This window comes from Dendropsophus ebraccatus, chromosome 1 (assembly GCF_027789765.1).
Source record: "Dendropsophus ebraccatus isolate aDenEbr1 chromosome 1, aDenEbr1.pat, whole genome shotgun sequence".
NCBI classification, from domain to species: Eukaryota; Metazoa; Chordata; class Amphibia; order Anura; family Hylidae; genus Dendropsophus; species Dendropsophus ebraccatus.
The window spans coordinates 115,128,450-115,141,111 of record NC_091454.1 but is presented as its reverse complement, the minus strand read 5'-3'; the positions used below and the strand labels follow the sequence as shown (position 1 = coordinate 115,141,111).

The 12,662-nt window shown below is 40.9% G+C and overlaps 1 protein-coding gene across 1 annotated transcript in view; it reads right to left on the bottom strand.

The window, feature by feature from the left end:
- CERK (ceramide kinase) overlaps positions 1-12,662 on the bottom strand; it is a 66,530-nt gene that overhangs the window by 14,198 nt on the left and 39,670 nt on the right. The window contains exons 6-9 of the mRNA XM_069977010.1: positions 11,273-11,336; positions 6,261-6,406; positions 2,357-2,431; positions 1,003-1,155 (exon numbers count right to left, since the gene is read on the bottom strand). Of these exons, the coding sequence (XP_069833111.1) occupies positions 1,003-1,155; positions 2,357-2,431; positions 6,261-6,406; positions 11,273-11,336 (438 nt within the window). The remainder of the gene's footprint in view (positions 1-1,002; positions 1,156-2,356; positions 2,432-6,260; positions 6,407-11,272; positions 11,337-12,662) is intronic.

The following is a 12,662-nucleotide window of genomic DNA, read 5'->3' as shown; positions in this document are numbered from 1 at the left end:
TTATAAAATATGGTTTTTGTTCTTGGCTAAAGTGTTAGAGCTGCCAAAGTGCCTTGAGTATCTCAGAGACTTACACTTCAGTCTACAATATAACCCTTAATCTATAGCTTCTCCAAAGGCCATCAGCTTCATAAAAACAAAAATGTTATGTTTTTGCATCATTATTTGCCTGCCCTAAGTGTGCAAATGGGTTAACAGATTCACTTTCCTATGGCCCTGACATTTTGCATGACCAGTCCTTGCCATCATAACTATATGCAGGTTTCTGAAACAAAAAAAAGCTTTTTTTTAACATACAAATGTTTGTATTTTTACCGTAACTGTATAGTTGCAACAACAAGTGTGGGCTGAGCTGGAAGTGAAGCAAGTGTAGTCATTTAAATATAAAAAAAACAGCACCATTCAATGACTGCAGGCTATAATTTGCTTTGAGTCTAATTTTGATATAAGAGTAAAGGGAATTTTACTGAAGTAAATTGATGAGATTTATAGCATTTGGAAGCACAGAGACATAAAAAAAAAACAACAATAAATACAATTTCCATAATTCTATTTCAGGATGCTGGAGTTTCAGAGACATTTAGCAGAGTGAAATGATAGATCGCTGTTGCTCAGCAAAAGAACTTTTAAACTCACAAATTACATTTAAATTTTTAATTGCATATCACAGCTTCGATGACTTTTGTGCAAATTTATTTTTAATTTTCCTACTGGGACATCACATTCTAAACATTACTCTTTAGGAAGAGAGAGATTTGATGGATGGCAACTGGATAGAGATCTGAATTACTGCTCATGATGAATGATTAAACTTTTATCAGTAGATATGACAAAATCTTTACAGAGATTAAAAGATGTAAGAAAGAAGAGACTTGTGTTCAGGCTTTATTATACTGTCATGGCTCAGAGAACCCAACTGTCCAGAATTTACTAATTGTTCTGAGGAAAATGCTAAAGCAAGCGGCAAATCTATTATAGAAAACACACGTTATGTTATTTTACCTGAAAAGTTGTATCTAGCCGGACCCAGCCAGCAATTCTTTTCACTGCCTTTCAACACATCACCATAGAAACCGTAGCCCAATAATGACACAGAGTATTTAAGAAACATTTTTTTGTGGTGAACAGCGCTCACATCTAGCGGCTGACAATCACCTGCAGAAAAAGCACAAAAAAATGTTATGTTCTGATGGAGATGAATGCCCAGAACCTATATAAACTATACAAACCTCTTAACATATACGGATAATAAAAATTATAATATATTATATATATATATATATATATATATTTTTTTTTATTTTTTTTTTAAAGAGAGATAATTGCCCATATGCCCCCTTGCTTTGTGGTAGTCACTAGAATTTGACTATGCAGCAATCCCAGATACAGTTCATGGACCAGATGTATGGAGAGATATGGAGTGCTTCTGATACCCTACAGCACTGAATATCATACACAGAGATGTAAGGTCTCTTAGAAAATAACTCCATTTATGACTTTGGAGAGAATCATTGCCCACTATAGGGCCAAGGGCAGTTCTGAGAAACTGTGTCTTATCACAGTCCCCCATGATTGGAAAATATCATTAAGTATGATAACGATTTTTAACACTTCTACTTTTGCTGTATATTTCTTTCATTATCACCAACATATCAGAATAAACCAGGTGGCTGTATACATCAGCCAAGAAATATTTGTCACCAATCTTTGTTCCTAATTAAAACCAATAATGATATCATCATATTGTGTGTTGCTATGCTTTTCTTTTATTCTATTTTCAGCACCTGATTATGGGTTACTTTTAGTGGCATTTAGAGAAATGCTTTACAAAAAACCACATAGACCACAGGAAACAATAATCTGGGCTTTGACTTGTTTAGAGGCTAGTGTGAAAAATGTAGGATTTAATTTTTTTAAATATTTTTTTTTGTACATAGGTAATGTGGAAACTTAAAATGTGCTTAACAAAAACCATAGGTTAAACCATAGGTTCTTCCCTGAAAATCTAATTAATACTACAGATTTGGGGACAGCATATCATGACTGGTACTAGCACTGTTCAGATTAGGCTTTGATCTGTAAAGCTGAACTACGGCAGACAGGCTGACTGCTACAAGATGCCTTGCCTAAGGGCTTAAACGCACAGCCATATTCAGGATCCCAGTGACACAATCCTGGATATGGTGTCACTACAAAGATATGTATTCTGCATAGGCTATCCATGCTGCACAATAATGTACTATTCAAAGTTCTGTAGATTTTTCTTTTTACATATCGTATAGTTCAGACTTGTGGAGCAGAGAAAACAGGCAGAATCAATTCTAAAGTGCATACCTAACCAATTCTAAGTACATACCTAAAATGATGTGAAGCGCTGAAGTAACTGGATCACTAATGCCTACAGTAGCATAGCAAACACAGTCGGTAGAACCTGAGGAAACATATGATTATTTTATACATAAAAGAATCCAATATAACAAAAACTATAACACTATCAAGATTTAAAAACCAGATACATGTTTGTCTTATAAGGTACAGTATATTACAATGTTTCTTATGTTACAAAGCAGTAGAAAACAAAACAGCAGTGGAGTTAACAGTCCCAAAATACTGGAGGAGACATCTGACAAATAAACCACAAGCAGCGATGATATCCCTTAATGTAGCCAGTGACAGCTGGGTGGTGCAACACTGAAACACTAAGTATTAATTCACATGAAGAAAGAGAAGCATGCGCTTACCCCAGAGCTGCTGTCTGTGTATTAAGGCCCTATTCCACGGAACGATTATCGTTTGTATGCGGCCGATATCGGCCGCTACGGACGATAATCGTCCCGTGGAATAGAGTGCAACGATCAGCCGACAACGTTCATGTCGGCTGATCGTTGCAGTCGCTTGTTTTTCAACATGTTGAAAAACAAGCGACTGATATAGCAGCGATCTGCTGCCGTCGCTCCGTTGAATAGGAGCGTCGGCAGCAGATGCTGCTATATCCTATGGGCTGCCCGGACGATCTAGCGATCCCCCGGGCAGCCCCCCCCCCCCCCCCGCAGCTCCCCGCCGCCCCTCCCGCACTCACCCGCTTGCTGCAGCCGCGCTGAATAGCGGTGGCAGCGAGCGGGGAACGAGGAGCAAACGAGCGCTGAGAGCGCTCGTTTGCTCCTCTGACGACCAGTGGAATAGGGGCATTAGGCTTTACTTGCTTCCAATGGTAATCATGGGAAGGGAGGGATGGAAGGAGCAGGCATACACCTGGATGCAACAGTTGTTTCAGACAGCTAGTCCAAGCTAGCTGTCCGAAACGGCTGTTGCATCCAGGTGTATGCCTGCACCTTCCATCCCTCCCTTCCCATGATTACCATTGGAAGCAAGTAAAGCCTAATACACAGACAGCAGCTCAGGGGTGAGTGGATGCTTCTCTTTCTTCATGTGAATCAAGTTTCTTATATTAGTTTGTCCCATTCATCTATGCACAGTTTGTTAAAATGACAGTACCAATTTAAAAACCCCTAAGGTAGCATTAACCCCACTGTGCTCTACTTTGATGGTGGCTGACTGATGCTTGTGTGATGTGCAGCAAGGCAATTTAATTAGAAGACTCCTATTACCTCTTATATACACTAGTAACATTATGGGAAATAATATTCTTCAATCGTTCTTGAATCTACAGTAAGTCGCAAGGAGTTAAATGGAGTCTTCCCCTCTTTCCAATATGTGATGTAACCAGTAACATGTAAAGGTGGTCTGTCAAAATCATTAACCAAGTTAAATAGAAAACACAGGAAAAAGATGGCAAATAGAAATGACTGGAATAAAATATGCCTTCTGAAAATCAAAACGAAAACGTGATAGTTCAGTTGGTTATAAGATTAGCTTTTACATCCCTGAAATGGACAGAAAATTGGTGAGTTTCATTTATTTCTTCTTTCCGTGGCGAAGAGCTGGAACCTTGCCCAGCTCCAGCTACTGTACTGTATGTTAAATCCAGTTTTACTAAGCTTGTAGTAAAAGCCGCAATGGATCAAACCGCTGTGCAGAAGCGGCCCTATTTCTATCACTGCCCACATAAAAAGTTTAATGTAATTCCAAGGGCATATGCTTCTCAAGAAAGGATTAGTCTTTGCAGCTCTTAGGGAAAAAAATGGTGCTTCAATAGAACTATACGCTCAAGTCAACACATCAGATAAATCTCAGTCTTTGACATATTACTAATAAAACCTCTGCCTTACAGAGCAGTAGGATTTCAGAGGTATTTATTATATTTGGAGTTTGTTGCAATAAGTCAAGACCTCAGGAAAGAAATTGCGCTGTGTATGAAAGTAAAAGGGGGTGGGGAAGCTGACTAATAAGGGATAGCTGTGTAACCAGTCCAAAGAACATTCATAAGAGTGAGGCAATGCACAAGAGAGTACACTTCATCATTACAAGGATGAGCACAGCGCTGCTAAAGGCTCTCATTTATTACCAAGCCTTGGGCTACATTTAAACACTTATTGTCAAGACACTACAAAAAGGCAGCACAATAGCCACAAAAAATATACAGACAACATACAAAAGAGAAAAGAAACTCTTAAAGGATCTATGATAGCAATTTGTTCACCCTCTAAAAATGTCAAGTAGGTTAAAATTGCTGTAGCTTCTATCATATGACGCTAGGCTTAAAACGAACACCATTTTATAGCTGTAAAGTAAACTTCACAGCTACATGCTATACATTTTACTCTTCTGTGTACATCTAATGCTCCTATTCCACTGGTCGTCAGAGGAGCAAACGAGCGCTCTCAGCGCTCGTTTGCTCCTCGTTCCCCGCTCACTGCCGCCGCTATTCAGCGCGGCTGCAGCGAGTGGGTGAGTGTAGGAGGGGCGGCGGGGAGCTGCGGGGGGGATGCGCAGGGGATCGCTAGATCGTCCGGGCAGCCCATAGGATATAGCAGCATCTGCTGCCGACGCTCCTATTCAACGGAGCGACGGCAGCAGATCACTGCTATATCAGTCGCTTGTTTTTCAACATGTTGAAAAACAAGCGACTGCAACAATCAGCCGACATGAACGATGTCGGCTGATCGTTGCACTCTATTCCACGGGACGATTATCGTCCATAGCGGCCGATATCGGCCGAATACGAACGATAATCGTTCCGTGGAATAGGGCCTTAAGAGGCTGATCATACAGAGATTAGACAATCTGCTGATAATCCATCATGAAATGTGCATAATCCCAGGGTAATGCTCTAAGTGACTGGAGCCCTTGTTGTGGGAATTCCCTTTTTAGCCAGCCGCAAAGCCTTGTACTTCATAATGAGGACTTTACAGGGTCACAGACGACGTTGCCAGCTGGATCGTTCCCATTAGTAGTCGTTGAGTTCTAGTTACTGATATTTGTAGAGAGGAAACATTACAAATGAGAACATTTGGCTCGCTGTCATTTATTGAAGGACCACAGATGTACTTCACTATATAATGGCTCAGAACATACTATTATTATAGAAGCTACTGTCCTTCATACTGAAATAAGGATTGTTATTGGGTAGACAGCACCTAAATAGGTTGTGACTGATGCACAGCAACAGATGCAGGTGGTAGTCTCAGCAGTTAGGAAACTGGGAGTAGTTTTCCAGGACTGGATCTATCTTTTTCCAGCACATGGGGAGGAGCGCCAGGAGGCAGAGTACACTACAAAGCCCTGCAGACTGATGAGCAGAACGCTGGTAGGAACAAAGCGCTTTGCTTCGTTCCTACTGTAAATCCGCTTATCACTAGTTTCTACTGAAGGCTATTTAGAATTTTGTTTATTTTTGCATTCAGAAAACTAATAAAAAAAGATGATTGTAAAAGGTATCCATAGCCTTCTACATTTTAAATCAGTTGTTTAGTTAGTACAATGCATTTCATGTATAAAACGCTAAATCTGATGCACTGCTTAAAGTAAATGTCTTTAAGCAATGAAAAAGCGTCATAAGTGTATAAAATGATTGACTGAAGTATGAAAGATGATGACATAAGTGACCCTGCCCAGAAGCAGAGAAGCCTAACGAGTATATGCACTCGGTTTCATCCTCACTGACGCTAGCATGAACCAGAATGTATAATCAGTTTGATATGCTCACTCTGTACCATACTTAAAATAGCTTTGAGAGCAGTGCAAGGTCACATATGGAATATTAAAATGAGCTGCATCACTGAGCAGAAAAGTCAATGTCACAAAATCACAAACCAAGCAGAACAATGTGAGGTCAGCATGAACATAATGAGCGCCCTTACCAGCAGGAATAATGCCAATCCTCAGATTGCAACGAGATAATGGTACGTTGGGATTGTTATGATCAACATCAGAATCCTTTTGTACCCGGCCTATGAGGCCATGAAGCACTTCACTGAACATTCCATCGCCACCAACACAAACAATGCTGCAAGTGATGAGAGATAACAGTAAGAAGACATAGAGCTCCTGTCATAGTCCAGTAAATACATAGCATGAGGTGTTGACTCTGCTTGTGCTCCAATATGTTACTGTAAACATGAAATACGTACCCATTTACTATCATCATATCTTTCTGCCCTACAGCAATCAGAGCTCATATTTTTAGATATTAAGGCCATGACTCCAATACAGCTTAAGCCTTTTCCTGCTTACCACTGAGTAAGTCTATCAATGGTCATCTGCACTGACTGACAGAAAAAACATCAGGCTCTATGCAACCCAAGCTTTTTCCAGTCTTAGACTGCGTTCACACTACGTATATTTCAGTCAGTATATGTATATTTCAGTCAGTATTGCAACCAAAACCACGAGTGGATTAAAAACACAGAAAGGCTCTGTTCACACAATGTTGAAATTGAGTGGATAGCCGTCATTTAATGGCAAATATTTGCTGTTATTTTAGAACAACGGCTGTTATATTGAAATAATGGCAGTTATTTACTGTTATATGGCAGCCATCCACTCAATTTCAACATTGTGTGAACAGATCCTTTCTGTGTTTTCAATCCACTCCTGGTTTTGGTTGCAATATGAGGACCACAATACTGACTGAAATATACTGACTGAAATATACGTAGTGTGAACGCAGCCTCAGGCTGGGTTCACACTACGTATATTTCAGTCAGTATTGTGGTCCTCATATTGCAACCAAAACCAGGAGTGGATTAAAAACACAGAAAGGATCTGTTCACACAATGGTGAAATTGAGTGGATGGCCGCCATATAACAGTAAATAACTGCCATTATTTCAATATAACAGCCGTTGTTTTAAAATAACAGCAAATATTTGCCATTAAATGGTGGCCATCCACTCAATTTCAACATTGTGTGAACAGAGGCTTTCTGTGTTTTCAATCCACTCCTGGTTTTGGTAGCAATATGAGGACCACAATACTGACTTAAATATACGTAGTGTGAACCCAGCCTTAAACTGCTTAAGTAAGATTAAAAACACTGTATTGAACAGATAAAGAAAAAAAAATTATATATATATATTTCAGCCTCTAGTCTAGACTAGCAGCTCTCTACTCAGAACACAGTGGACTGACAGCAATTTGTTGCACCAGCTGCTTTTAAAAAGGGAGGCCTTTCAGTGTCAATAATAAAAAAAGAAGTTTAAGGCCTGGTTCAAATCATGACCATGCTTGTATACGTTGGCAACCTGTAAAAATGGGAAGCCAAGAAATACGAGCATGGACAGACAAGTCTACAATGACTTATTGGCAATACTCATTTCATTTCTCAAAGTGTTTTGCACTAGGACACAAATGCATGGGGTGCTGCAGTAAAGTCCAAATAGTGTACATGTTCAGGAGATGATCCAAACAAGTTAAGAAGGTTCATGCCTGTCTGTGCATTTATCTGTTGGGAGCACATTTTGACAGGTTGCCATGTATAGTGTGTTGTAAACCCATCCTTATTACCCAACAGCAAGTTCTGATTGAAGGAAATGCTGGGCATTTTTCGCACTGAATTTGTGCGAGAAATTATGCAGTCTTTTCACAGGTAATTCCACAGTGGCATATCTTACAGATTTTGACGAGAATTTGTAGCAGTTGATCTGCGTTAGGTAATTAAGTTCTCTCAACACACACAGAAAGCAGAACCTACCGAGTGCAAAAAGAGCTTTTACTCATATGAGTGCATGCCTTACAGTGATACAAACTGGCAGCAATTCTTACGGATTTAACAAAAAAAGTTTTACTGTCCCCAAATAATCCCTTCATATTTTCTTTTAAATACCTTAAAAAGGAATATTCCCATCTTGTGTATTCAGTTTCCCAGGATCTCCAGCAGTCAATTTTACGGCCACTTTAGGAACCCAAAAAGCAATTTGCATGGCTATCCTTGACTTCAATGGGGACTTTGGTTAAAAATAAATAAATAAATGTTTTTGAATCAACGGGAGCCATAAAGCTATACAGATAAAATGACTTCTATTTAAAAATCTCAATACCTCCAGTATTTATTAGCTGCTGTATGTCCTGCAGTAATAGTGTATTCTTTCCAATCTGACTGGGTGCTCTCTATTGCTACCTCTGTCCATGACACGAACTGTCCAGAGCAAGTTTTCTATGGGGATCTGCTACTGCTGTGCAGTTTCTGTCAGTACTGGAGGGCTTTAGATTTTCAAAATGAAATACTTTATGTCTGTATACCTTTTCTGGAACCAGCTGATTTGAAAACAATTTTTTTTCACCAAAGTACCCCTTTAATAGGAGTTTGCGCACATAGCATAGCACCACAAGCTACACTGTAAGTATCTCCCAGAGTCATAGAGCAGACTGTGGTGGCTACACATTTTCATAACACCCATAAAGCAAATGCATATGGGAATTGTCTAACTCCCCCACCTGGGTTGCTTTTGTCTTTCCAATTATTTAACAGTGGCTGGAAACAGGCTGGAGTGGGCCAGGCAGCCCAAAACACGAGATAGGAATACCCCTTTACATAAACGTGCATTTGTACAAAGCAGTAGCGAAATTTAGTAGGGGGCAAGGGGGGCGGTCGCCCCCGGGCCCACTCAGGCAGGGGCCCACTGAGGTCTCAGACCATGACAGGACTGATAATCTGGCACAGCAGGCAAATGCCGGCCGGCCAGATTATCAGTCCGAGGGCCGCCTGCCATGCTGCCAGGGCCCCCTGAAACATTCCCCAAGTCCGCGACCCCGGCCGCCACGGCCTCACAGACTCCGCCCCCCACTTCCCTGCGGCCGCCGGCGCTTTCTGCGGCCTCTCTGCCTCTTTGAAAGCACGGCTGACAGGCAGCGTGATGCACTCTGCCATGGAGGCTTACAGCTCCACTCCGGCAGCGCCAGTGCTTCTCTCCTCTCTTGTTCGGCTGCAGCCCTGTTCGTTGTGAGCCCTGTTCGTCGTGAGCCGTTACCCGTCTCATCCGAGCAGTAGAGGAGAGAAGTGCTGGCGCTGCCGGAGTGGAGCTGTAAGCCTCCGTGGCAGAGTGCATCACGCTGCCTGTCTCTTACAAGCCCTGTCCCGGAACGTGTAAGAGCAGCTGATGGACCAGAGAGAAGCAGCGACCAGAGGGGAACAGAGAGACGCTGCTGGATCCACCAGAGGTGAGTATACTTTTTTTTTTCTTCACAGTGCGAGCTACACATGGGGCCTAAACTATGTTGGGGTTACAGAGGGAGTGGGGCAAAGGGGGACAATACTATGTGGGGGCTGCACAGGGCCATTTTCTGTGTGGACTACACTGGGGCTATACAGGGGGCCTATATTATGTGGACTACAGAGGGCAGGCTATACTATGTGGGGCTATATTAAGTTGAGCTACAGAGGGGGGCTTTTAATATGTAGGGGCTGCTATTCTATTTGGGAGCTACACAGAGGGGGGCCTAAAATATGTGGGGCTACACTATGGGGGACTGCACAGGAAATCTATATTATGCAGGGCTGCTTGGGGGGCTATAGTATTTGCAGGCTGCTCAGGCACTGCTGCACAGTGGGACCTATAGTAAACGGGACTTCTGCACAGGGGAGCCTACTATAGGGGAGCATGGAAGAGTGGCCTAATACTACATGGTGACCCAGCATAGAGTGGGTCTAATTCTATATTGGCACACTACTTTTTCTACTATTTGGTGGCACATATTGGGTCCTTACTGCTCATATGGGGGCACAGAGGGGACACTATTACTGTGTGAAGCAGTACACATGGGGAATATAAGGTTATGATGACGAATAAGTTTAAGATGATTGTAGAGCAAGGAGCCTAACATGTTTGTCTGGCAGATCCTGTGGAGACAGAAGTCATGGCTGAAGAAATCTGCATGATGGGCTGAGCCAGATGGAAAGGAAAGAAGAAAAGGGAAAACAGACAGCTTCGGACACCAAAAACATCACTTATGATTTATGTAGAGAAGACACCCGCGGTGAGTTACTGGATGTAACTGCACTATAATCACTTATAAGGTTTGTAGATCCTTTGTATAGCTGGATCTCTACCTTTATTTGGTCACTGCTAAAGGTGAGCAAACTTACAGTAAGTTCAGGTTCACATGAACCCAAACACTCTATATTTGAATCCCAGTGGCTGGAGAAAATGGATGTAACCTATGCATCCATTTCATCCAACCATCAGGGTTTAAATATGTGTGAACCACAACTTACTGTACGTTAAATCATCACTGTAGTTCGCTTAGTTCTAGATCAGTCAATGCTAGATAGATAGATAGATAGCTCATCACATATCTTGAATTGTACATACATGGATGATTACAACCAGTTGACCCCTTTTAATGTCTAAAAGCTCATTACTTCTACCGCTATTATTTATAGGCAAAGATAATCTGGTTAAAAGGGTTCTCCAGAATAAATAAAAATAAAAAAAGCACAGTTGCTTTCTTCCAAAATCATTGCTACCCCTGCCCTTAGGTTGTGTGTGGTATTACAACTTGGCTTCATTCACTTCAGTGGAACTGAGTGGCAATACCACACCCAAACTGAGGACAAAAGTACTGTTTCTGAAAGAAGGCAGCTATATTTTCCTAATCTTTGATAAGCCCTTTAATTGTTTTGTGGTTCTATATGTGAAATTTGAGAAGCCTTTTACACTGCTCTTTATCCTTATTCACTATAAGTAATGTAAAAGAATATACCCTTTATTCAGAAAGCCTTGTCACCTGCTGAGGTTCCCTATGGGTAAGGTTGGTTGGGGGCCCACTCAGACTCACTCGCCCCCCCTAGGCTGAACCCCTAGCTACGCCCCTGGTACAAAGGATAGTAGCACGCTGAAATGTGCAGCACAATAGGTGTAAGGTGGAACACTTACCCATCATACTTATCTAAATTTACTTCATAGAGGTTTTCTCTAGCGTGGTTTGCATATTCTGTCACTGTCAAATGTAAAAGTTGAAAGAAAATGATGAATCTAAAAGTAAATTACATTACTTAGACATACTTCAATTCATTTAGCCCCCTGCATTACTATGTAATCGCTGACACTACTCAAAATTGACACTTTTAGTTGTATGAAAGCGGAAATGCATGAGAAGAGTCCCTGGACTCACTAGTTATTTTCTTCCAGGCTTGCTGCTTAGCTACACCTTAGCTCTGTTTCATCAGGACAGAAGCTCTTTAGAATGGTCAAGTACTGGCAGCGTTTCTCCAGAATAATATAGGGAAGGCAGATTTACAGCAGAGATAGAATAAATGAAAGCTATAGGCAACTAAACATCCAGGGAAAAATGATGTAGCATGCATCCATATGATTGCTATGTTTGGGTCTGTTGCAAAATACAGGACTACTGCATATGCTGTGAAACAATCTTACGTATCACAGTACTTGCAACTAAAGGAGTCGATTATAGTAGTAACAAACTATGGCATCCACTATTAACGGAGACCACTAGAGCCTCTTATTTCTCTGTGTTAACAACTAAATGTATCCCCCCACGAGATGACAATTCTACAACATCTTTTCCTATTGCTCTTTGTTATGACATTCACATTTTCTTACTAGAAATGGATGCCTAAATAGACATCTGGGCGTTACCAGAAAAAGGGTGTGTCCCTGCACTTTTTGGTAGGGTCATCTTTTATTGCATAGTCTCAGAGTGTGTAGGGACATTCCCACAACTGGTAACCCCAGCTGGTTATTTATTCATTTATTTCTAGCAAGGATTACAGATAATTGGCACAACACAGGCACACACAGTGAGAAATCAAAACCATACGCCTCTGTTCACATGAGCACTCTGGCTTCAGTAACTTTATACATCTGCTTAACTTTATGAGCACCAGGCCCAAAATGACCCAGTGGACCACGCAAATTTTCATTTTTTCCTCCTCCCCTTCTAAGAGCTCTAGCACTTTCAGTTTCCTATCTACAGGGCCATGTAAGTGCTTGTTTTTTACAAGAATAGTTGTACTTTGTAATGGCATCTTTCATTTTACCATAACATGTATGATGGAATCCCAAATATATCATTTTTGAAGATATAAATTGGAGAAATTGTAAAAAAGAATGCAATATGGTAACGTTTGTGTGGTTCCTGTGTCTACGTAATACGTATATGGTAAAAGCGACATGATGGTAAAAGCGACATGATACCATTATTCTTTATGTCAGCCCAAACACAACCATATGAAGGTTTACAGAGATTCTCTAATATATATATATATATATATATATATATATATATATATATATATATATACAC